Source organism: Balearica regulorum, chromosome 21 (genome assembly GCF_011004875.1).
Source record: "Balearica regulorum gibbericeps isolate bBalReg1 chromosome 21, bBalReg1.pri, whole genome shotgun sequence".
Classification (NCBI taxonomy): Eukaryota; Metazoa; Chordata; class Aves; order Gruiformes; family Gruidae; genus Balearica; species Balearica regulorum.
This window is the reverse complement of record NC_046204.1, coordinates 268,671-293,513: the sequence shown is the minus strand read 5'-3', so window position 1 is coordinate 293,513 and position 24,843 is coordinate 268,671. Positions and strand designations below refer to the sequence as shown.

At 46.1% G+C, this 24,843-nt stretch overlaps 1 protein-coding gene across 9 annotated transcripts in view; it reads left to right on the top strand.

The window, feature by feature from the left end:
* The window catches only part of CAMTA1 (calmodulin binding transcription activator 1), a 298,061-nt gene that overhangs the window by 234,892 nt on the left and 38,326 nt on the right, over positions 1-24,843 (top strand). For 8 of the 9 annotated variants that reach the window (XR_012838575.1, XM_075773313.1, XM_075773314.1 and 5 more), the window contains 5 exons: positions 184-337; positions 10,490-10,630; positions 12,970-14,825; positions 18,069-18,195; positions 18,960-19,094. Coding sequence is in view for 7 of the 9 variants with exons in the window: in XM_075773313.1 (XP_075629428.1) it covers positions 184-337; positions 10,490-10,630; positions 12,970-14,825; positions 18,069-18,195; positions 18,960-19,094 (2,413 nt within the window). In the remaining 2 variants the exon portion in view is untranslated. Of the gene's footprint in view, positions 1-183; positions 338-10,489; positions 10,631-12,969; positions 14,826-17,111; positions 17,248-18,068; positions 18,196-18,959; positions 19,095-24,843 lie in introns of those variants that run through there. The other variant, XM_075773322.1, reaches the window with a different exon arrangement.

Genomic DNA, 24,843 nt, shown 5'->3' with positions numbered 1-24,843 from the left:
CTGTTGTGCCTCGTCTTTTGCTGCCTCTTTTAAAAAACAGCTCTGATCTCAGGGAAATCTGGTGCGTACTGGGATCTAATTATGATGCTTTCTGACATAGTTTTAATGAGGAAGGTAAACGCAGAGAGCCCTTAGCAGGAGGAGAGGCCCAAAGACATAACTTTTGCTCTGCTCTTCCCGCAGAACCCAGACATCGTGTTGGTGCACTACCTGAACGTCCCTGCCATCGAGGACTGCGGGAAACCGTGTGGGCCCATCTTGTGCTCAATAAACACAGACAAGAAGGAATGGGCAAAGTGGACAAAAGAGGAACTCATCGGACAGCTCAAACCGATGTGTGAGTATCTGGAGGCAGGCGCTTTTGCCATGTTGCGTTTGTGTGGTTTGGTGTCAATCGGAATGGGTTGCTCTTGTTCACAGGTGGGTTCTGTGGAGCTGAGTGTTTCAGGGTGGGTATTGCTTACCACCTTCTAAACTTTGCAGCCTAAAGAGAAGGCGGCTTTGGTGTGCAGAGAGATCGGGAAGTTTGCTCTGCAAACAGGCAGCTCTGGAGTTCTCTGCATCTGCCCTGGAGTCTGTTTTCTTTCACATCACAGTTACCTTGTACGTCTTTCTCTGGAGAATACGTCCCAATGTGCACACAAACATCTTTTTGCAATGATAGAAAGTTTAGGTGTAACGTGGGTCTGTAAGCAAGAGAAAATTAACTGTAGGAGCCACAATACCATATCTAGGTGCTTGCATCTGAGTCAACGAATACCAGGTCTGCTTTCCTCCCTCACCCCTGCCTCCAGTCGGATGCCGCTGTCATGCCCGGCTTTCCATAATTAGAGGTCACGGCCACGGAGTGCGTTCTGATGTGTCTCAGCCGTCAGCAAAAGATCAGCCCTGTGCTGACTGCAGTGTTAGTAATCTAAGTTTGCACTGCTCCTTTGTTGCATCCTGAGCTCTGCAGGCCCACGTATTCCTTTTCCACACAAAGTTGGAGGGCAGAAGACAAGCAGAAGAGAAGGAAGTGACACATTTGCTAAAGAGAATATTGCCCCTGGGACCGATAACCTTAGACTGAAATCCAAGATGTTGAAAGTGTAGCTGAGACTGGACAAGTACTTTAACATTAAACAGGAGAAGAAGTGGCAGCCTGTTAAAAAATCTGCAGTGCATCAAGAAAATTATGTGAAAACTACAACAAACTCGCTGTAAATTTAATAACACTTGGCTCTTTTATGTCTCAGGAGGGAAGAGTGAAATTCTGCACAATTATTCAGAGTATATATGCATGTACACGTCTCTCTTTATGGGTACATATCCTGGGAAACGCATCCTTGGAAATGTAGCTAAAATAAAAGCTTTAGATTCTGATCAGATCTAGTAAACAAAGAGGACACAGATAACCATGTTCAGGGAACACAGAGGGGCACTGCTTGCCAAGAAGCCATCAGATTTGGTTCCAGTATTGGGTGTGCCATGAAATTCTGGAGCCAAGCACATTAGTTTCATCACATCTTTGCATTAATCACATTCTTTCACAGACTTCACAGTTTGATTGCCCGATGTTTCCGAATTTCTCTGCCCTAAAGCGGATTTGTCAATGACTTAAAGCATTGTGCGTGGTGTCGCTGGTGAAGTGGCAGTCTCACCCTTTTACCAGTTCTGTGTTGCAGGCCATCGAGTTTTATTCCTTTGGACTTGGAAGCTGTGTGAGGTTTTTGTTGATTCTTTTGTGTTCTTGGTTGCCATTTTTCATAAGAATTTCATGTTTAAGGCAAGTTAGTGGTGATACAGCCTGGGAGTGCGTGGAGGTCCAAGGCCAAGTGCTGTACCTGCAGGGAGGTTTTTGCATCCTGTTTCAGACCATTGCTGTCATTCAGAATTAGGAGGAGAAGCTGATACTAGTTCTGCCTTTGGGGAAAATGCCTCCTCCTGGTCAGAGACTAGTGACAGTGTCCAGTTCTTGACTTGCTGAGAACAAGTGCTGTTTGTTCAAGTCCTGCTCAGCCAGGACTGGAGTCAGATATTAAAGCTTTTGACCTCTGACAGGTATTAAAGCTTTTGTATCAGTATCTAGGATAGCAGAGAGTCAGTGGTGTGGCATCCAAAGGCTGGGAGCATGTTCTCTTGGCCGTATGTGCCTGGAGAACTAAAAGTGATGTGGCAGATGGTTGGCAGGGAGAGAGGCATTGGTCTGAGAGTGAGCCAGACAAATACATCAAACTGTTTTTCCTGAAATGTAGAGAGACCCTGACTGGGATGAGCAGGGAGTTTGCTCACATTTCTTGCATCCATAATTCCCTCAGCTCCCTCTTCCTTCCCCACTGCATCGTCCCAAAGCCAGTCCAGGCTTCAGCAAGTGTTCAGCAGGCATCCGGGAGAGACATGGGCTCCTGGTGCCAGACTGCGTCACCTCCTCAGTGTGCTGAGGTCCAGGCTGCTGTGGGCTGGCGGCTCCTGTCCTGGTCTCGAAGGAGACGTCTGCAAACCCAGAACTTCTCTACTGGCTTCAGAGATGGTCTTTCCTAATGCTGTGGCCGTGCTTGCGCTGGTGGTTATGGATGAAAAAAATACCTTTTCAGGGTGGCCATACAGCTCTGAGGGCTTTATAGAAACACAGGTAACTTGTTCTAACATAGCTGGTCTGTGAACTAATTAGGAGACTCAAATTAACCCATCTGAACATCCATGAAAGGTAAATACTCACTGCAGATGCTCTGAGGATTTGGGGTTTTTTTTCAACATCTTCAACTGAGTTGACACTGTAAATTAATTAATCAGCCTGGCTTCAGTTGTCATGGCTTTGGACTTTTGGTTTTGTTCTGATGTATTTGTCACCTGCCTTCATGGTGGGACATGCATGACTTTGATTGTCCATCTGGACACCATCACTGGCTTGTCAGACCCCAGTTTGGCAGTCCTTGAGACTGAAGCAGATGAGCCTGGAAGGGCTGAATACGCTATTTGTGACCTCCAGCAGAATGGTTCCTGTCTCCTTCCAGGCAAGGAGATGAGGCACCTTGTCTTAGAGGTGTAAGTGTGGTCAGGGAGGGCTCTCAAGCTTCCACTGAAATATCCTGCTGCAGATGGCAGACCTGTGATAATCTGACTGTTGGCAGCGTCCTGACTGGTTGCTGAATCAAAAGGGTTGTTGTGTGTTGCTTCTGTATGGATGCAACCTTTTGGGACATTTGTGCAAAATGAGTAGTGATAATAGATGAAAATTCTGTGGGAATGTTGTCTGAGACACCTGTATGTCATTTCAGGATGCCTGGTATGAAGAATGGGCCTCAATTTGGCATTGCTTTCAGTTCCCACCCCCACCCTCCCCTTGTGCCCTGTTATAGTCTTGCTTTGAGATTTCTCTGCACAGATTAGCAGATGTCCTTAGAGGCATCTGGTGGTGAAAGCAAAATGCAGTGGCAGAATCCAGCACAGCAGAATTCTGTATATAAACTCCATATGATCAGCAAATTGTAGGCCAGCTCATGTTGGGGGTTTCTCCAAATCATCCCCTTTTGGCTTTCTCATCCCTCAGCTGGCAAAGTGTGAGTTACAAGCTCACAGCTGGTGCTACGTTGCAATCCTTGTTTCAGGTCCACTATAATTAAGAGCTGTCTTTCTTTCGGGGGGGAGGGGAAGCCTTTTTCATTCCTCTGCTGCGTGGAAGCTGATTGCTCCTGCTTGTGCCACCTGCACGCAGCCACAGCTGGGGAAACTGGAGGCTTCACGTGGCACCCATCAGACTTAATACCTGTGGGCATAGGCAGCTCTTGCCTCTCCCTGGAGTCACCAGTTCTCTCTGAAAATGAAATGATCTGGGGCTCTTGGAGGTGACCTGCAACCGCATCCCTGTGTTGTCACAACTGGAGAGGGCATTAAATGTTCGTAGCCCAGAATGAAGTTGAAATAGCAGTAATCGGCATTAATGTGGTTTGGAGAATTGAGTTGTTGGGTATTTTTATCTTGACTTAAATTTCTATTCAATTTCAGCAATTGTGTTTAAGGGGTTTTTAATCTTAAAAGATCAGTTGTAGAAAAATGCTACGTGCGACCATTTTTACCATTCCCCAACTGGTTTGTCAGAGCTACAAAGTGACCTTCAATGGAAACTGAAGCTTGCCAGCTTAGTTCCATCTGACCTCCACATGAAAAGTAACTTGGATTCTATAAAAGAGTTTGGGTCTAGTTTTGCTGGAATAGTACTTACATGTTACTATAACTGGTTGTGTGTGTGTGTGGGGGGGGTTTATTAAAAAGAGAATGCAATAGCAGGTGCTAGATAGGTTCTCCTATCCCCCTGGCCACTCAGACTTTCGGGTACCTCCCACTCGCATCAGCTGCATAGCCAGTATCAGCCACCTTTCTCAGCTTCTTACCCAGGCGCATCTCTTATCCCTGTTGTTACTGCAGGTGCAGTGCTCTAAACATGGGTGCCATGCTGGAATTGCACCTTTCCCCTCCCTCTTAGATGTGTGGTGGCCGTTGTATCGCCAGAGGTGCTTGTTCAAATGCCTGCATTGGGCCACTCCTTTGGAAACACGGTTTCCCTCACGGCTGAGTTTTATACTGTAGAAAGTTCTGCTTTGCCAAAAGAATGGAATTAGCAACTGTTTTTCACCTGGTGCTCTGGGCAGTCTTTCAACTGCATTTGGAGACACCACAGTGAAATAGTCCTGCTAGCTGAAATAGAGTGTTGACAGTAATCCAGTGTCAACCGGACTGCTAAGCAGTAATGAAAATTAATTTGAGGAATGCTAAACCAAATAGTTTCCTGTCCCCCTGAAAGCTGGATCTTAAACCAGATGCAGCAATTACAGAACCTCTCTGAGGATGCCATGGGCACACCAGCCTTTATTTTCCATCCTTCCCTAGTATTTTCTCTCCCCTCTGAGCATTCAGCTGTAGTAATTGTCGGACTCGGTGCTAGAGCATCAACTCAGGTGGTGGTCCCCTTTTCCTGGCAGCTCCACCAAGATGTTCAATAATAATAATAATTGTCCATGTGGTTAGGGTGGCTTCTGACCACCCAACGAGGCCTGTGGTGAAGCCATGGAGACTGGTCCAGGGTCATGCCACCGGCAGAGCTGGAACCCAACAGAAGAGCTGGAAGTGCCGGACTTTCTCATCCACAGTGCTTGTGAAGAACTTTTCCCCAAAATCACCAAGCTTTTTGCTAAAAAAAAAAAAAAAAAAAAAAAAAAAAAACCCACCACTAACCAAAAACAACCAAAACTTTTTAAAGCACAAAAATGTAAAAAAAATAAAGTAAAAAAAAAAAAGTGGAGGTAGGCCTGCGCGGGGCTGGCCGGCGCCCCGCCTGTGCCCGGGGCGGGCAGCGGCACTTGCTCCCCCGGGGCCCGGGACGCCGCCGCCGCCGCCCGTTCCTTATCCGCTGGCGCCACCTGGCGGCGCGGGGCGGCCGCCGGCCGGGTCCCGGTCCCGATCCCGGCAGGACGGTGATGCCCTTGAGGAGCGGGCGGAGGAGGGAGCTCGCCGTTGATGGAAGCGGAGTTTCGGCAGCAGTGGCGGGCTGGACGAGCAGTCGCGGCTGTGCCCGCGTCCCCCGCGGCGTGGGACTCTTGGTCTGCGGAGCTGCTGGTACCACCTACGCTGAAACGCGGTCGGGGGCGAGCACCTTGGCTCTCTAATTACGCTACATGCAATTCTAGAATTCTGTGGCGGGGCTGCCTGGCAAAGCAGATCAGAAATGACAAGTCTTGTAGAAGGGAGCAGCCCAGCGATAGCAGCTTTGTCCTGATGAACATCGTCAAAGGCAAGAACTGGCGGGATCTGCTTTTTATTACAGGTGAGTACCACACAGGTGGCCTGGGAGAACAGTTTGAGAGAGTTAGCTTAAGCACTGCTCTTTCATGTGTGAGCAGCCTTGAACTTCAGGTGCCTGTAAGTAAAAATTCCTTTAGTTGTAAATAAAAGTCACAGAAGTCTTGCTCCAAGCAGCTTCAGAAGAGTTGGGTCCTAGTGGTCCCCTCTGAGGGCAACTGAACCACAAGTACTTCCCACTTGCTATTAAGCATCCTGTTGCATCTGAGCAAACCTTTAAGTAAAGGTCTCATTTTGGAAGAAAGTCTTCTCTTTAAAGAATGGCTGAGAGTGAAACGTCTGTATAAGTCCTTTACAAAGATGTTAAAATTTGTGAAGCGTCGTGAAGAAACAGTAAATGCGCGTGGTGATCTTCCCTGCATGCATCCCTAGCAGTGAGACTCAGGAAATCTTTCCTTCATAACCAATAATGAGTGGAAGGGTAGGGCTGGAAAAATCAAAGCTGAATTGTGTGTGGGCATCCAGATGAGAAATGATAAATCTAATGGAAATCTCCTCCAGCTGAACTGAGAAATCAGAGCAAGGCCTTTACTTCTGTCAACACCAACACGGTAAAAATTGAAGGGACAGGGCTGCCCTTTCCAGTTGACCATTGCCATGGAAACAGCCTCCCAGTGTCAACAGTTGGTGGAGCAGGATGCAGGAAGCAAGGCAGGCTTTCATTCCCATCAGCAGGATGGTGGTCCAAAGGACCTGCTCCTGCTATGGTCAATGCTTGCAGGAATTTTTTTTAAGTATTTTGTGTTGATCAGGAGCAGCTGAAGGCAGGACTCTCACACAAGGGTTTGCAGTGGGCCGTCTGAGATGCATCAAGAGGGAGAGGCAAACAGAAACATGATCTTGATTATTCCAAATACTCTAGCTCTGTTAGTCTATCCAACTTCTCCGTTTCATGTGGGAGATGTAATCTTTGTTGCGTAAAATGGATGAAGTGGCAAAGAGGAATGTCTAAGAGCACTCAGGGTGAAATTATCAGATTTAAATGTAGGAAGGTATTTTAGGGACAAGTTTTACTTAGGGTGGGGGAAACTATAGAGAGGGAACTGGTCAGAGGTTTAGCCATTGGTGGTGGTCTGTCTGGAATGGAGGTGAGACAGTAAGGTAGGCTTGAGGTGATGAGGAAGAGGAAGAAAACTGCAAGACTGGAGGACTGCAGACCTGGTAATCATGGAGGACTGAGTACCAGTGGCAGCGGAAGAAGGCAGAAATAGCCATGCGGGTGTAAGAAACACGGACAATCCTATTTTTCTGCATGCAAGTTTCCTTTGGCTTCTGAGCTGCCTTTTTGCTGGTAATCATCTAGATCACTCTTCATTCCTTTGCTTGTGATGGTCAGACAAAGTCCTGACAGCACTAATGAATGAGGAGCTGCTGGGCCAACACCGGAAGGTCATTTTTTTTTATTGTCTTTTCATCAAAACAGAAGCAAGGTGTGAGTCCATGCTCACAAAAAGAGGTTGGAGGTATTTGTGCTAGAAGCAGCATTAGCACTCTGAATTGTGGACCTTCCTCCAGCCTCGCTTTTCTTCAAGCACCCAGTGAAATACCAGTCATTCTCCCTGGCTCCACTGCCTCGATGCTACAGGCACTGTGCAGGCTGTGCGTGACAAGGAATATGTTGCTGCTATAATGTAGCTGCTTTTAGACCTATTTGTGGTATCACTGGAAAGTCTTGGAGCAGTTCACAGATCTCATTTTGAATTATAAGGAAATGCAGGAGGAGTCTGAACAGAAGTCCAGATTATAATACTTTCCAGAATTTCTGTTAAGCTTCAATCTTTTTTTTGTGTTCTTACATTATGACTGTATCTAATCAGAAGTAGTTTGACTTTTTGAACCGCTAAGAAACAGGAACAGAGTGTGTGTGTGTGTATGCTTTTTATTAACCTTCCTTTCACAGTGCACTTTCTTCCCTATAGAAGTCTCCTTTCCTGCTGATTCATTATGTGTCAGGAAGCCAAGCGTGACATGTTAAAAGCCATCTTGATGGTATTTGGTATTCAGTACTAACAACTCACCAGCTCACAGGAGTTTGTTTTTTTTTTTTTTGAAAGGGGGAGGGAGAAAATCTGCATATTGGATGTGCCGAGATAGTGGATAATTTGCATTAAGCATCCATACATTCTCTTTTTGTAATCTGTCACCCTTCACTGGCTTTTTATTTTATAACCTTCATAACATACGGGGAGCAGAAGCACTAAAAGAGTCATACCCTGTGGACAGAGGCTGAAGCCAGAGCCCTTTAGGATCAGCTGGAGCGAGGCTAGAGAAGGACCTTTCCTCAGCAGCAATAGATCCATGATAGGACTTTGGTATTCTGGAAGGACCTGAAAATAATAGGCATAGTACTGTAAGTATCCAACCATAAAGCTGTCCATTATTTCTTGGCTTCCAGCTCACAGCTTGATTCAGACTTCAGAGCCATCATTGTGAATACACAAACCATGAGACACAATTCACTTCCCAGACTTGTCCCCTGCAATACGCTGCTCATCACTGGATGTAGCAGCAGTAGGGAGCAAACTTGGACATCCTGCTGGAAAATAGACTTTCTATACGTAGCAACATGTATGCGAGCTCACTTCTTGGCAGAGCATTTCTGAAGTAACTGGAAATAATTTAATGCAAAGTTTCTCAGTAATAATTACAGTTCAGTAACTTTATATGGTATAGCCAAAAGTATTCCAAATACATTACTGCTTTTTAATCTCACTGTCAATGTATTTTTTTGCAAAACTGCTATTTGAACATCAGTTGTTAGGCATAACATCACATGTGACAGAATAACGTACCTAGAATAATAAAACAAACGTGAGCGGAGGTATCGAAGCCGTAAGGATATATAAACTTTAACTTAGACATAATAACAGATACTGAGTGTTAAGAGGAAATTCAAAATTGTGAACATACTACAAAGCAAAATCTGTTGGGTACAATAACAATAAATGTGGTTGTCAAGCAAGCAGAGAGGGACTCATTACTAAACTAACTGCAGCACTTTAAATAGTGATATGAGGAAGAATACTTATAAACCTTATTTACAATATTTCTGCAAGTTATCCAGCCCAGCCGATAAAAATATGAATTCTGTAATATAAAACTAGACCAAGATGAGATGCTGTTAGGCAAAGTAACATCAGTGTGGGTGATGAGGCAACACAGCAACAGGTGATAAAGCAAGCAATAAAACTGCTTCACGGAGCATATCCAGGAGCTCTGTTCCACTGGCTGCTTATGGCGTACCAAGCAAGCAGCATCGAAGGGGAGAATAGGAGATTGGCGTGATATCCTGCCTCTTTGGCAGCAGTCATTAGCTGTCATAGATGCACCCTCATTTGCTTCTGATCTTCCTGCTTGAAGCAGCTTACAGCTCGTTGCTCCAGAGTCTGCAGATACTTCTGGCTGTATAGCAATGATCAGCTCGATGGGCTGTTGCCAGCATTTCATGACCTCCCATCAAGGACCTTTACCACACAGGGATCTCTGTATTTAGGAGTTAATCCTACAAAGTTGAAGTCCATGGGACTTTTAACTTTGATTTAGCATATTCTGGTTAGGGATTTTAGAATACAACGTGCAAGGAACCTGCTTTGCTAGAGTATGACAAAGATGCTCCTGAAAAGAAGCAGCTCTTCAGGCCTGAGCTGCCAGGCATGGGGATGTCTTGGAACTAATGCGGCCACCAGCCAGCACTTTCTAAAGTCTGCAAGTGAGCTCTAGAGAACACAAAGGATAAATAACTAATATGCAGATATAAATTGCTTAAAGAGACACTAAAGGAGACAGAAGATGTGTTGAGTCAGTTATTACGGAGAAAATATTTCATAAATGCCGTTTCCATTGTAAGTCAGGTTGAGAATATCGCTTTTACATGAAATTCTGCATCTAAAAAATTCTGAGAGGGAACCTTTATTCAAATAATTTCTGTGCATGCAGTTTAGCATTCTTATTTAAATAGCTAACAGGCCAAGAGTGTCCCCAAGAACTTCATTTTGCAACATGCTCTGTACTGTCACCCTCCTGTCTGTTTTCCCAAATTACTAAAAATGTTGCCCAAGTCTGAGGATGAACTCACACAGTATCTATTAGTGACACCCAAAAAGTGAGTCAGTCTTCACTGCTGCCAACCAGGATCTGACAATGAAGACCTGCCAAAAGGTTTGTATTTGCTGTTAAACTGCTGCTGGTTTTATTATAAAACTAACCAATTTGGGTTTTGTATCAGACAGAAAAAGATTGTAAAATGCTCCTTGGAATTGTACTGTTTTACTTCAGTGAAACACAAGTATTTTGTTGCTTTCAGGTTTTTAATGAAGGTTACATGCACTATTCAGGTACTCCTTACAAATTTTCTGTTTAGAGAGCCACCGTTAACAGCAAACTGGAAGAGAGAAAGATACTCTTCTGGGGGTTCCCCCCCCCCCCCCCCCCCCCCCGTATGTACCTAATCCAGGAATTGTATTTGGAAGCCTATGGATATCAGGGAGCAGAGAATAGTAAAACAATAACCATTGCTGTTGTTTTTTATAGGTCTCCTTCAGTTCTGACAAAAAGCAGCAGAAATAAGTTTCTGCCGTTCTTCTGGAGTGGCTTTTGATGGTTTCTGGCATGTGTTTAAAGCTTCTGACAGGACGTTTTACTGTTCTCTTCGCAGTTCATGGCATTAAGTGGACGTGCAGCAATGGAAACAGCAGTTCAGGGTTCTCAGTGGAACAGCTCGTGCAGCAGATCCTGGACAGTCACCAGACCAAACCACAGCCTCGGACACACAACTGTCTCTGCACTGGTACCTTGGGTGAGTACCTTGGGAGGGCACAAAATGATTGCAGCTTGATCCAGACTCGAAGTAGGGTTTGTAGTACTGAAGTACTAAAAATGCTCTATCATGAAACGTTGAGACACAGTGAACTCAGAGGTGACAGAAGAAGTCTTGAGCATAAAAAGATGCGGCTGGAACTTACATAAAAAATGTCAACACTTTATAATGATAAGTGCTCTCTGTACATGACCTGCTCAGAAAGGCGTATTCTCTTCTACATGTTCAAATTTTGTTGCCAAAGCCTCAAAATTTGATGTTCTTCCCACTTCGCCCTCTGAACTCCTTACCCTGCAGCCCACTTTGCTGAAGAAAATGGGCTCTCGTGATTAATTACAAGGTATCACTGGGATAAGACAGGTTTTATTTAGGTATCGTGAAAATACAGGAGACTCCTTCCCGTTAAAGAAGATGGCTTTGTTTTGAGTGAGACCACGACAGCAAGAAACAGCAGCCTTAGTAGTAGCATTTTATAGAGAGAGTGGGAAGTGGAGTGATTCACTTGTGCAACTCATCTGCTTTATAGCCACCCTTTCCTAGTACTTTGGTCAAGTAAAATATATGACACATTAATTAGTCTTTAGCAAGATTTATAAAGGAAAGCTGTCAGTGCTTCAAAGGGTTTGTTTTTCTTCTTTTTTTTTAGGGGGGCAGTTGCATTATACAATCAAGATTTAAGTAAGAATGATGACCTCTGAGTCATACCTGAGTTTTGATTAAAATTCAACCCTTAAGGCTCAGCATTTGATCCAGGCTTGCAGATCTGAACATGAATCCTTTTATTCTTCCCTTTGATGTTTTGTCTTGTGCTAAGTCTGCTGTATGCTTTTTAACATAACAGTATCACTTTGTTTTGTAACGGCTTGCACATTGACACCTACATTCCCAATTCCTTACTGTCATCCGCGAAGACGGCAGCGTGAAAGCCTCTCCCTTGTTCCTGTTCATCCCTATACCTAAGAGAATAGAGAGATTTAATACTGCGTTTAGTCTCAAAAGCACTGTCCTGAACTACTTTAGGTGACCTGATTCAAATCTTGAGCACATAATAGAGAAGTTCCCCTTCAAGGGCAAGGAACAAAAGATTTAGCAAATTGCAGCAGCTACATGGACGCTTTATGTTACCCAGAAGATGGCATTTATAATTGTAGCCATTAGCTATGAGGAGGAGGTTTCTTTCCCCCTTTAGTCATTATACAGTACCATAATTAATGTTCTTACCTTATTCTAGGGGAGAATGACTCAATTAGGGAAGAAAACATTAAAAATTCATGGGCTGTTGTTCTTTAAGCAACAAAAGCAGTCCCTGCACCAGAGTTTGTGGCTAAGGTGCCTTTGCAGACAGAATTGTTTATTTCACCCTACCTGATTTCCAGGCTCCCAGGAACTTGGGGGATGTTCATCTTCTGTTGGGCCAGTAAAGGCGCCAGCTGGCTGAACTCCATGGAGGGTTGTCTTCTGGTGACCTTTGCTTGAGTGTTCTTCGGCCGCTCCGATACTAATCGTGCGCTCCACATGTGACCTCTCACAGTACAAAATGTTTATTTGTAAGCATATGAACGGCTTAGAACAAGAGACGTGCATCACCGTCCTTATGGGAGGGAGAGCTTTCTTTGTGCTGGCTAATGTACTACTTCTTTAATAATTTGATTGGCAGCTGTAATAGATGCAGTGATGACAAGAAGATAAGGGTTGCAATCCAGGCGGCAGGGTGACGCTAGGGACAGGAGCATGATATGGCATCTGTCACCTCCAGATTACCAGTCAGCATCCGACCCACAAGAGCAGTTGTCAAACCACCCAAAATCAGCCAGCGAGAAGAGCCACATGTCTGTGTCACAGGGGGCTGAGGTCTTGTCCGTGGTGCAGATGCAGCAGGGCCTGCGAGGCACAAACCCTCTGCCGCAGTCGACAGCAGCAGCCCTCGCTTTGCAGACTTTGCGCTAAGATGAGGCACGTTTAAGTAACTCTGAAATTTGTCATAAATGCCAGTTCCTCTCCTCCTAATGTGTTGTCTGATGGGGCAGGGAGGAAGGGGGTAGGTGCAGTGTGGGGTGAGGGGAAGGGTGCACGCGTGCCTGTTTTGAGGTTGCTGTCATCGCACACAACGGGTCTATGTGTTAGACAGAAAGGGAGCTGTAAATGTGGCACTGGCAAGAAAGTACTTTTATTTCCAAGGTGTCTTGTGCTCTCTTATATGTGTGCTCACACTCGCACATGCGTAAGCACAGCTTTCCTTTGCTACAGCCATAAGATACACAACTAGCATTGTCTTAATTTTGCGTTTATTGAATGGCAAATGTTGTTTTCTGGCACAGGGGCAGGAAGCAGCGTGCATCACAAGTGTAACAGTGCCAAACATCGCATCATATCACCAAAGGTCGAACCAAGGACAGGTGGGTACAGCGCTCATTCAGAGGTACAAAATAACGATGTCTCTGAAGGCAAGAACGAGCACAGTCACGGCAAGGCCTCCAGCCGAGAGAAGAGGAACGGCAAAGTGGCGAAACCGGTGTTGCTCCATCAAAACAGCACTGAGGTTTCTTCCACCAACCAGGTGGAGGTCCCCGACACGACCCAGAATTCTCCTGTGTCCATCAGCAGTGGATTAAATAGCGATCCGGATATGGCAGATAGCCCGGCCGTCACTGGCGTATCCAGTATGGCTGTAGCATCAGTTATGGGAAGCTTGTCACAAAGTGCCACCGTATTTATGTCAGAAGTCACTAGTGAAGCTGTGTATACCATGTCACCCACCTCCGGCCCAAATCAACACCTTCTGTCCTCAGATGCAGCTGCACAAGGACTAGTACTTGCGGTGAGTTCAGACGGACACAAATTTGCTTTTCCAACGACTGGCAGTTCAGAGAGCTTGTCGATGCTACCCAGCACTGTCTCCGAGGAACTTGTGCTCTCCACAACTTTAGATGGAAATAGAAAAATTCCAGAAACCACCATGAATTTTGACCCAGACTGTTTTCTTAACAATCCCAAGCAAGGGCAGACTTATGGTGGAGGAGGTATGAAAAGTGACAGCATCAGTACCAACATAAGGCAGTCACCCACAACAGAACGTAGTTTCAACTTCAACACAACCCTCACAAAAGAAATTAAAACTGAGGACACATCTTTTGAACAACAGATGTCCAAAGAAGCATTTTCCTCCACTTCTGCATCTAACACTCTCACCCTCACTACTGGTTCAGGTTTGCTTCCATCTGGAGGAGGTTTGAGTCCAAGTACCACCCTGGAGCAGATGGACTTCAGTGCCATTGACTCCAACAAGGATTATTCTTCCAGCTTCAATCAGACCGTCCAGAGCCCTCACGTTCATCAGACCCCTTCCCCCAGCTTCTTTCTGCAGGATGCCAGCAAGCCTCTTCCCCTTGAGCAAAACACTCACAGCAATTTGAATGACACAAGTGGCTCATTTGTGAACACATTAGGAATCCCCAGTGTGAAAACAGAGTCCTCTTCCCAAACCACTTCCAACTGTAATGGCACAGTGGAAACCAGAATAGAGTCCACCTCTTCTCTCCAGCTCATGCAGTTCCAAGCAAACTTCCAGGCTATGACTGCAGAAGCTGAAGTTCCCATGGAGACCTCCCAGCAGGCAGAAGGGAATGAAAACCTACTTAAATCAGGGGATCTTCAAGCCTGCAGCACAGAACACTACTTGCAGCCTGAGGCCAATGGGGGTATCAGGAATGGGAACAATCTCCCTATTCTCCAAGGAAACATGGTACAAGGACTCTATCCTGTGGCCCATCCCAACTTAAATAACTCCTCCAACATGGAGCTTAACTTGGACCACTTTGACATCTCCTTCAGTAACCAGTTTTCTGATCTAATTAATGATTTCATATCGGTAGAAGGTGGGAGCAATGCTCTCTATGGACACCAGCTGGTGTCAGGTGACAGCGCCGGACTATCTCAGCCTGAAGACAGTAACAGAGCAACCTACAACCAGGCTGAAATGTGCATTCCTTGCTGCAGTCCTCAGCAAGCCAACATGCAGCTCAGCAGCACAGAGACCGGAGCCAGCACGATGGCGTACATGCATGTGGCTGAGGTGGTCTCAGCAGCTGCGGCACAAGGCACTTTGGGGTTGCTACAGCAGAGTGGGCGCTTGTTCATGGTGACAGATTATTCACCAGAATGGTCTTATCCTGAGGTAAGTCTAGGGCTTTTACTTGTTAACATTTACTGCTCTATATTTCATTGCTTTGTTAATAAGGGCTCCCAAGAACTGTTTTGTTAAAGCTTTGACAAGGCTTTTAAAATATTTCTCTTAGAAGTCAGAGCGTCCAAGGCCATTTGCATGTCTGAGTGTACTTTTAATTAAGCACTTCATTACCCTGACAGGGCACTTTCTTCGCTTAGGAGGCATCCAAACAGAAATGTTTTGTTTCATTGAAAAGCAGAATATTTCCCACCTGATGGCTTCACAGTGCTACCTAGGCACATTAGAGCAATAGAGTTTGCAAACCGGAGCTGATCCTTAAGTCTGGCTCTGATGTTCTCAGTGGAGTAATTCCTGACCTGCATTGCCTTAACGAGTTTAGCATTTACCTCCATCCCACAGACTATCCAAAATCAGTCATGTGTACCACAAGTTAAAAACATCAGCAGCACAGACTTTTCTGATGCGAAGGAGTGCTGGAGGAAAGAGGCTGTTTTGAGCCAGTAATGGAGAGGCAGGTTGTTTTGAATAAAAAAAAAAACCCCAAACAGTCCTTTGTGCTTTTGTAAGCCCGGCCTTGGAGCACTGTTGTATCCGTTACCTTACGGAAGCATATAATAACTGCTCAGGAAAAGATCTCTAGTTCCCATTGACTGGTGCTATCTGATGATCAGTCCTGTGATGCCACCCCCATCTGACAGCACTGGATGGCGAGTTTGCTAGTGGGCGAGGCGGCAGAAATATACAGTAAGCAGCAGATGAGGTGGCTTAACCTTCAGCTGAATGATCCAGTGACAACTCCAGGCCCGCGGTGTTACAGGAGCAGGTGATGAATTGGTATTCAGTGGCTCTAAGAGCTCACATACTCTGCAATATGGGACTTGGGTGTGAAAACAGGGGTGTTCACTCTGCGGATGGAAAGAAACTGAGGTTGCCAGCATGCAGGGCTGGCCAATGGGCACTGATGAAAAGCCTCCTTCGGGACTTTCTGTCCTCCGTTTAGTTGCTCTCGCTCCAGACGAGTGCATCGGGGCCAGTGAGGTGGTGGTTGCAGGCTCAGGCATGGGAGGCAGCTGAAGGCATCCCGCCACTCCTTTCAGCCTCACCCGCTGTTTGCATGGTCTGCAGCTGCAGGGAAATCTGGCACTGTCTGGGGCAGGAGATGCCCAGGGGCATCACCTCTGCCAGCTGCCAAATCCGGAGTCCTTTCCGAGAGACAAGGTGATTGCTGGTCCCTTGCCACTCACCACCAGCTGGAGTTTACCTTCTCTTGGTCTTGGTGGAAAACTGGGTCTGAATGCCAGTCTGCCGCTTCTCCGGAGCGTAACACAAGCTGAAGTGTCAGCACTGTGGTGGTCACTACTAGTGTTATCTGACTGTTTAACGTGGAACAATAATGCAATGATGGTCTGTCACCAGCTGAACCCAGTTAGGCTTTATTTGCAAGAAGCACAGTATTTTGGGGGCATTTGGCTGTGCTGGGCTACAGATGCTGCTTCCGCCATACCTGTTGTCTGGACAGTCAGTCTGGCTCTTGCTTGCTTGCGTAGAAGGTCCCGAAAATCAACAAAACAACAGCAAACCTCCTGCCTTTCTAGTGCAAATCTTTCTTTTTTGCTGCTACTATGGAAACCTTTTTTTTGTTATCCATTGCTACACTGATGAGTTGTTCGACTCCTGCTGGCAGAGCTTGTTTTATATCTGTTTTATACAGACTACAAGGCCTAATCCATCTGTCATCCATCACCAGAACATTTTTCAAAAGCAACGCAGGTCCAGGATCGCTCTCCGGTTGTGTGGATTCATACACGGGGCCTCAGGTGTTGATTTGCAGGCAGCTCAGGGCACTACCCGAGCTATTCCTTTTCTTGACTTGCTGAACGATACTTGCTGCTCAGGTTGTGAACTCATCAGAGAGGATCAGACGAGCCGTCAGGAGAAGCGCGCTCGTCTCCCAGCGAACGCCGCTGCCGATGCGCGGGGCTCTTGGGACCGGCGCTGCCGGCTTGGCACTGGGGTGCCCTTGGCCTCCCGGGGCCGAACCGCTGTCACCCGGCAGACGTTTGCAAGCGTTCCCCGCGGCGGGGAGCTGCGGCCCGGCTCTGCAGAGCTGCGAGGCCGCCGGCCGCGGTGGATGGGCCTACTGAGAGCAGGCAGGCCGCGCTCCCGCCGGCGGCCGCCCGAGGGCAGCACGGCCGCGGGAAAGGGGCGGGGAGGGGCGGGGACGGAGGCCTCCCGCAGCACCGGCCCGGGCGCCCCGCTGCTGGCGGAGCACAGTGCAGCGGTGCCCGGCGGGGAGGAGGCCCCTCTTCCGGCCGCTGTCAGCCGCCCAGGCCGGGCGCCGCTGCGGTGGCCCCGGGTGCCCGTGCTCCCGGCTGGGAGAAGATGCCGGGACCCGGCGTGGCTGCAGCTGGTGCGTTCCCAGGCTAGCAGGAGAGGGAGGCGCTGAAGACTGCCCTTGGGTCACTCTGGGCCTCAGCACATGCGGTTGGCAGAGCCGGGGAAGGGGAGGGAAGGTCTGGGATGGGCCCAGGGTGCCAGAGCTGTGGTCAAAGGAGCTCTCTGCAAACACAGCCTGTTCCGTGTCACCCCACTGTCCTCACCTTCCTTATTTAACCCAAGTTCCCAGAAAAGCACAAGCTGTGTGATTGCTGGGTTTAGCTGAGATCTTTTTATATCACGGTCTGTCAGATTCATGGTCCGGCTCCTCCCGTGCTTCCAGTTGTGACTTTGGAGGCAACGTGCCGCCCTTTGTGTCCTGTCGGTATCGGCAGCCCGCCGTCTGTATCAGCAGGGTCAGGGCGGTGATGGCGAAGGTGCAGCGCGTTTGCTGTGATTGGCCTGTGGCACTTTTCAGTGGCAAGGAGACCAGCCTGGAGCCTGAGGAGGCGATGGCGGGCACGAGGTGGGAATGGAGCACCCAGAAGTTACAAAAGAAAGGCGGTCTGCAGCGAGGGTCGCACTGGCAAAGCACAGGACTTGAGTGTACGGGCAGGAGTGGGGAATAGAGCAAGCGTGAAGGGAAACAAAGATGCCCGACTATGGAATACTACTTGCATTTCTCCCACAGTGGACCAGGCCACTGGTGTTGATCCACCAAGGCTCCGTGTTAGCTTGGCACTTCTGTTAGCCCTCATGATGCTGTTTGCCATTCAGCCGTTTCAGTGCATGGTCCTCTCTGGGGATGGCCTCTTCTGTAATGCTTTTTTTTTTTTTTCCCTCTTTTCTTCACAGGGAGGAGTAAAAGTCCTAATTACTGGTCCATGGCAGGAAGCCAGCAATAATTACAGCTGTCTGTTTGATCAGATCTCAGTGCCTGCATCTTTAATTCAGCCAGGGGTACTGCGCTGCTACTGCCCAGGTAAGGAACTCTCTCCTAGAGCTGGTGGTTTCAGAGCAAGTTCTTAGCCTAATAGTGTCATGTATGTATGTCTTCACTAAATTCATGGACCCGTTGTGAAAGGTAGTGCATAAACATCGAGAAGCTTTTCCTTTTTCTTTGACCTATTTATTGTGAGAACAGCAATTTAGGATCTTGATACATCACAACAAATATTATTTAGAAGCTCTGAATTAGCTTTAAAATAATTATTTGAAATAATTTATAATACTTCTAAACATTTCTGTAGTTTTGAAATAGCAGATTAAAGAGCAACTGTTATTCAGGGGTGCACTCACTGCTCTGCTGACTCTTAATTTGTCTATATTCTGCACTTTGTCCTTGGTACTTGCAGGATGAGAACACCTCCAACCTCTCTGCAGAGATTTTCAGTAGTGCTAGCCCTCAGTGTGTGACTTTAAGTGTACGCAGAATAACTTAGCCCCAGCTTCCCACCAGAAGTGCAGTGAGGCTGGTTAATCTTTAGGAATGCATGTGATTCTGCCTCCTGCCAAAGCAATCCATTAGATGACTCTTAAGCTTACAAACTTCATGTTTGAAAATACAGATTGGCATTTTGGACTCTTCAGTTGTCTAGTCAGAAAAATATTGTCAAACGCCCCCTCTCCTCTCATTGCATCTGCTCTCAGCCTGACGCTTAGCACATGGGGAGATCAACAGGATAATGCCTAGCCATGCATTTCTGCAGGGAGGTCTCTGTTTTACCACATGCTCTTTCCTTTTAGCTCATGACACTGGGCTTGTGACTTTGCAAGTTGCCTTCAACAATCAGATCATCTCCAATTCTGTGGTGTTTGAATACAAAGCCAGAGCTCTGCCAACCCTGCCTTCCTCCCAGCATGACTGGCTGTCCTTGGATGGTAAGAAGCATGCGCTATTCTTTAACAAAGCTCATCAAATGGTGGGACTGTGAATGAGAGGAGCAGCTCCTGGTGTCGGGGAGGGATGTAGAGGGATGAGTTTCTGCCATGGGGAAGGTCTGTTGCACAATTAATCAAAGACCTCTTGCTGAAATTTCTTATTAGTTCTTGATGTGAACAAAATATGGCTCCATTTGATGGGAAGGAGACAAAGGGGTGTTTTTCTTGTCTGAATAGAAAGCTGATTGTTTCCCCAAAATAGGGACTACCCAGTCCCTAGCAGGAGAGGCTCATCTACCCTGCAGTTCTCTTCCCTGAGGACTCTGAAACCTGAGCTTGTCTAGAAAAATGTGTATTTACATAACCAGAAAGTGGGAAGATGGTGAGACAATTTAAGGAATGAGGAGACATTACAGTTAGCCACTGCCATGATGTCTACATCCTACCTCGTTACCTAGGAGTTACCAAATGGGGCAGATACAGATTCTGTCAAATGCCCGAGAGTCTCAGTGCCAGAGCAGTCTGTGCTGACAGCAAGCCAGGCATGCTCTGGCACATAACAGTTGCAATCAGCCTTTTTAGACTCCTAAGAGCATCCCTTGTGCCTTGCAGGGATGAGATGGACACCCTAATAGCATTAGCTCTTAGCTAAGCAGTTGGCAGAAGAATCCATGATTGATCAGAACAGATGTCTGGTACCTAAATGTTGCACCGAGGGATGGGAACACAGGCTCTGGATTTATATGGCAACTCTGTGTGCAAGTTTTAGGTTGAGGTTTACCTGGTAACCCTATGCCTGCAAAATGCATTTTATGAAGGGGCAAGATGAGGAGGATGGCAGGGGAACTTGGGAGCCTGAAACATTCATTTCTCTTCCTGAGCGTGATTGCTAGAGAGGTGCAGCTTCCAATTCAGACCAAGGAAATGCAGGGAAAGAGCTGGTTTGTATGACACTCTGGAAAAGGACCGGTAATACTGCTTTCATCTTTCTTTGTTAGAGTCAGCTGCTGGAGCACTGCATTTTGTGCAATCTTAGCAAAGTCCCAACACTCCTGCTTGGTGACCCATTTGCTAAGTGTCTGCTTTGTCTGCTGAATACAGGAGACAAATACAGTAAGGACAGATCCTTAGTCTTCAGAGATTTCATAGACAAGAAACTAATATTAATGTTACAAAACACTACACAAAAATCACAGGAGTATTTGTTTGCACAGGGCCATACTGAAGGCAAGAGAAACAATGAGCTAATATACTGATGCAGTTTGTTCCTCAGTCAATTAACATCATACTATTTTGTCTGTCAGCTGCAAACACGGTAACTGTAATACAACACATGCTTTGGGAAATCTGCTGTGGGTGTTACTTTTGATACCAGTTTAATACCTTTAAAATATGGTTATCGTTACAAAGATTTGAATTGTATGTTACTCTGTTGTTGTTATTTTATATCTTTGATGGATGTGGCAAATACTTAGAACTGTTTAACTGGAGAAATACTGAACAGTTTCAAGGTCTATTCAGGCCAGCTACATGTCAGGTAGTATTTGAAAGGCTGTTGGTGGGTGCTCTCGTTCCGTCCGGGAAGCCCTGACAGGTAAAGCTTTGTTCATTAAGGCATTCATTAGAAACTTTCTCCATCCCATTAGCAGCTGTGAGCCTAGGGACTAGTCCCATGGGTCAAATCTGAGCACCCTGACACTGCTGATTAGAGCATCTGTAGCTCATCTGTGAAACGTGAGTGCAGGGGCAGGTGAGAAGGAGCCATTTCTGGCTGGTTTCTGGCAGAGCTGTGTGTGTATGTGTGCAGAGCCTGAGCTGATGCATTTGGAGACAACTGGGGGGAGAAATAATAAGAAAACAGAATTTTCTTCAAAGTAGCATCAAGTATAATTTCAGTGGCACAAGAGAGACATTTCAAGGAAGTTGGGGTGGCACTGTTTGTAAACACAAGCGGAACGGAGACAGATCACTGTGGTTATTGCAGGAGTAGAGAGAGGTTTGTGACTTGGCTGTAAAGGCCTACTTGCAAACAGAAATGGAAATAGCTCTTAAAGAGAAAGTGCACATAGTCTTATGTTCAGCATCAAAATTGAGTTTGCTTGACTTCTGCGCATTGGAAGAGTCTGCAGGTGCTTTTCATCTGCTACTGAGGCTGCACATTGCATGTGAAGTACAGCCGATGCGGATGTGATGGTGATTGATATTCAGCTGTTATCTCTTCAGTGTGGCATGCAAAGTGGATAGGTTTTAAAACCCTTGTTTGACAATTCCCTCAGTGCTGGTGAATTCAGAGGAGCTGCAGAAGGTGGCTGTGATGCTGTCTCTGGTGTTCCTGCAGTTTGGCAGCTCCTGGTTAGCGGGCAAGCTCTCAATTAGAGATTGTTATGATGTGGTAATGGTGGAAGGGAGGGGGACTGCAGCAGTGAACAAACTAGGGCATTGCTAACAGGGAGGGGAAAAAAAAAAAGTAAAAGGACCGCTGCATTGCAGAGGCCCTTCAGGGAAAAAGACTGAATAATTTTACTAACCATGACTTATCAGAAGCCTCTGCCTTGATGCACAGTGCTCCAAAGGGAGGAAATTACACTCTTATTTAAAGGACCAGCAACATCTTCCTGTTTATTCTTAGAGAACAATGTTAGCTTAGCTAGCTAAGGTATAAGGTAATGTGAGTTGATTCTATCAATAGAATAAATATACAAATCCCTGTCTTCTCTGTTTACTTTAATTGCCCTGCTTTCAATCCTTGCCCTACTGCCTGTTATGTAGTCTTGAGGGAAGGATTTTGAGGAATATTTGTAGTCCCAAAATATTGACTAGAATTTTAAAATTCTTTTTCATTAACTGAATGGAACACTTTGAGTTCCTTTGCACCATGCTGTTAAAACACAGTTAATGATTCCAGCTAGTATCACCACTGTGAGAGAGGCCAGGGGTAACAGTCAACCATACCCCATACACAGCGTAGAAAAAGGATAAGCAATTTGCATCTTACATAAGTTCAGATAAACAACTGTCTTCCACAAAGCTCTTTAAAATAAAGACAAAGGCATCCTATGTGTGAACTGTGTATTTTCAGTTACATTAAGACAAAAATTAATCTTTCAGTTCTGCAGAAACCTGAAAATCTTTAGCCTCTGTTTCTTTCTTAAGGATGCAAGTCTTTAGCTGCCTGACCATGCCCAGCTCACAGCATAGTGGCTTCAATTTCTCTGCAAGCTCCTCTTGAGAATTTAGTGTCCAGTTATGGGACTTGCATAGTTGTTGTATGCAGTAGTAGGCTGTGCTACACAGGCTGTAGTGCAGCACCAGACATGAAAGGGCAGACAGTAGTAGCTCAATCATGAAAGGATATATGGTGTAAACAAAACCAATAAATAAAATACATAATTTTATGCCTCTCAGGTATGGATGGCTCCCAGTTAATGCTAAGATAGTAGGCACACTTGGAATCACTCCTGTAGATGTTTCCAGATTTCAGCAAAGATGGGCTAGCAAAGAAGCATCTGAAACCAAGCATGCAAAGCCAGAGTTCCACAGTGACCAGTAGGAAAAAGTGAGCACAAACTTTTTTACGTGCTGAGCAGCTCTTGGTGCAGGCTCAGAGCAGAATCGCTACTCGCTGCAGGACATTGCTGTACCTCCTATCACAGAAGAATGTCTTAAGATCCATGCAGCATCCCTGTGCAGTGTTGCAGTGGGATCTGCTTCCACCTGACTACTGCACTAGCAGAGAGCAAAAGTGGTATAACGTATTGCGCTTCCTTCTTATAAGCACTTTTATAGCAACTTTTGGTCTAAGTTATTTTAAAGGCAGGTGATTCTTATGATTATTCAGGGAGTATTTAACCAGTGCCTGTAGGACTCAGGGTCTAGGGGAGATATGATGAACAAGAGGGTGGTTTGAGTTAAACCATGGGAATTGTGTTTCCCAGAGAAAAACATTTCATTAAAAAATTCCCCAGTTTATAGTAATGGCTACTCTTGGAAGTAGTGAGCTTGGGGCAAGGATAAAATCCCACCTTTTTGAGCCCAGAGCAAGCATTGGCCATTGGGATCAGGGAGCAGTACTGCAAACAACTGCAAAGTGTTGTGAGACTGTATCCCTCTGTGCCTCTTGTTTATAGGACTGAATCAAGCCAAGTGCCGGAACGTGCAGAGAAGGAGCTTTAAGGGGCAGCCCGGTGGGTGGCCATCCTCTGAAGGGCTTCTTCCTTTTTCAGTGGTTATGCTGTACTATAAAGGATAGCGCACCCTTTTCCAAACTATACACAGCCACCCTTGTTTTATTCTGAGTTTTCCTTATTTTACCCCACAAATGAGTTAGATCTTTTACAAGTAGACAGTGGACGGACACCAGCTGCTGATATTCTTGCAATTTTTTTTTTAGTTAATTAATTCTTCTCATAAAGCAAGCATTCCCATGTGATCCCAATCTCCTCTGAAAAACTTTGCAGCCTCTTCTTTTTTTCTGTATAAAACTGACAGTTTTCAGAAGCCATCGTGAGCTTCTGTAGCCATTTGACCTCACTTTTTGTTCATTGTCTGTAGAGAGGTTCTCTTAAGTAAGAAGACCCAAAAGCGGATGACACCCCTTCTGAACTGAAGGACAGGGATCTTCTAGTGACAGATGCGTAACAAGTTAGAAAGTCTTTCTAGGACAGATTTCCAGCAGAAAGCACGCATGTTTGCCCTCCACTGAAGCCTTTGCTGCTTTCAAAAAGTGTCTGTAGAGATGTTTCCTTGGCATGGGACATGACCAGAAATTCCACAGGCAGTGGTACGGGCACTCCTTGGCATTACGCTTGTGCATCTGCAGAAAAGAGTAAGTGCTGCCGTAGGGATCCCAACCAGAACTTAAACATACGGGCAGGCAGGATGTGAACTGATGTGTCAAGTGCGTATGAGATGGACAAGGGTATGACTGAATGTAAATGGTACTGATGCAAGAGAGTGTAATAGGCAGCCTTTCAGCCTCTGTTGGATTCTCAATTTAAGATTTGGCTGTCTTTCCCAGCTGGAAAATGTAAAAAAGACTGGGGGGGTTGGTGGCTCACTTGTGTTAGTGTGACATGGCCATACCTGTGGCACGCAGACTCTCATTTTGGCATGTAGGAGGTGAATGGGATCACATGCATTCAAGTTATCTGTGACAGTACAGTGTGTGCGTGCTACCTGTGGCATTGCAGTTTGACAGGTACGTCATCGCTGTAGTGTGGTGGTAGGTGTGCAAGATGGTAGATGTTCATCACCAAAATCCACGGCGGGTGTCTGTTTACTGGAACCAGATGCCCTTTCTGGCATGCAGATGTGATGAGATGCAGACAACACAGTCTTGTAGGAGAGGTGTGCTCAGTAACGGTGAGGTCCTCAGAAATGTTGTTTTGCAGCCATAAGAGACTTTCGGTAGAAAAAAGTCCGTATCCATAAACACATCACTCCTCTCTCCATCAGGGTAGAGGTGACTGTGTGTTTAACTTTACATCTTGGATTTTACCCTAAAAGATTATATATTTGGGTTCTCTTCAGGAAGAGGGATGAACGGGGCTGTGGGGATGCATGAGTGTGGGCATGGGACATGGATACCTTGGTCCTTATTGGGAACTAAACTGTAAACTTGGAATGTTTCTATTCATCCTCTTCTCCTCTTTACTGATGCCTAGTCAGTGTGGAGGCTTTGGCTGGTTTGTTTATATTCCTGCTGAGATTCGTTTGGGGTTTTTTTCCCTTTCACACAGATCATTAAGGA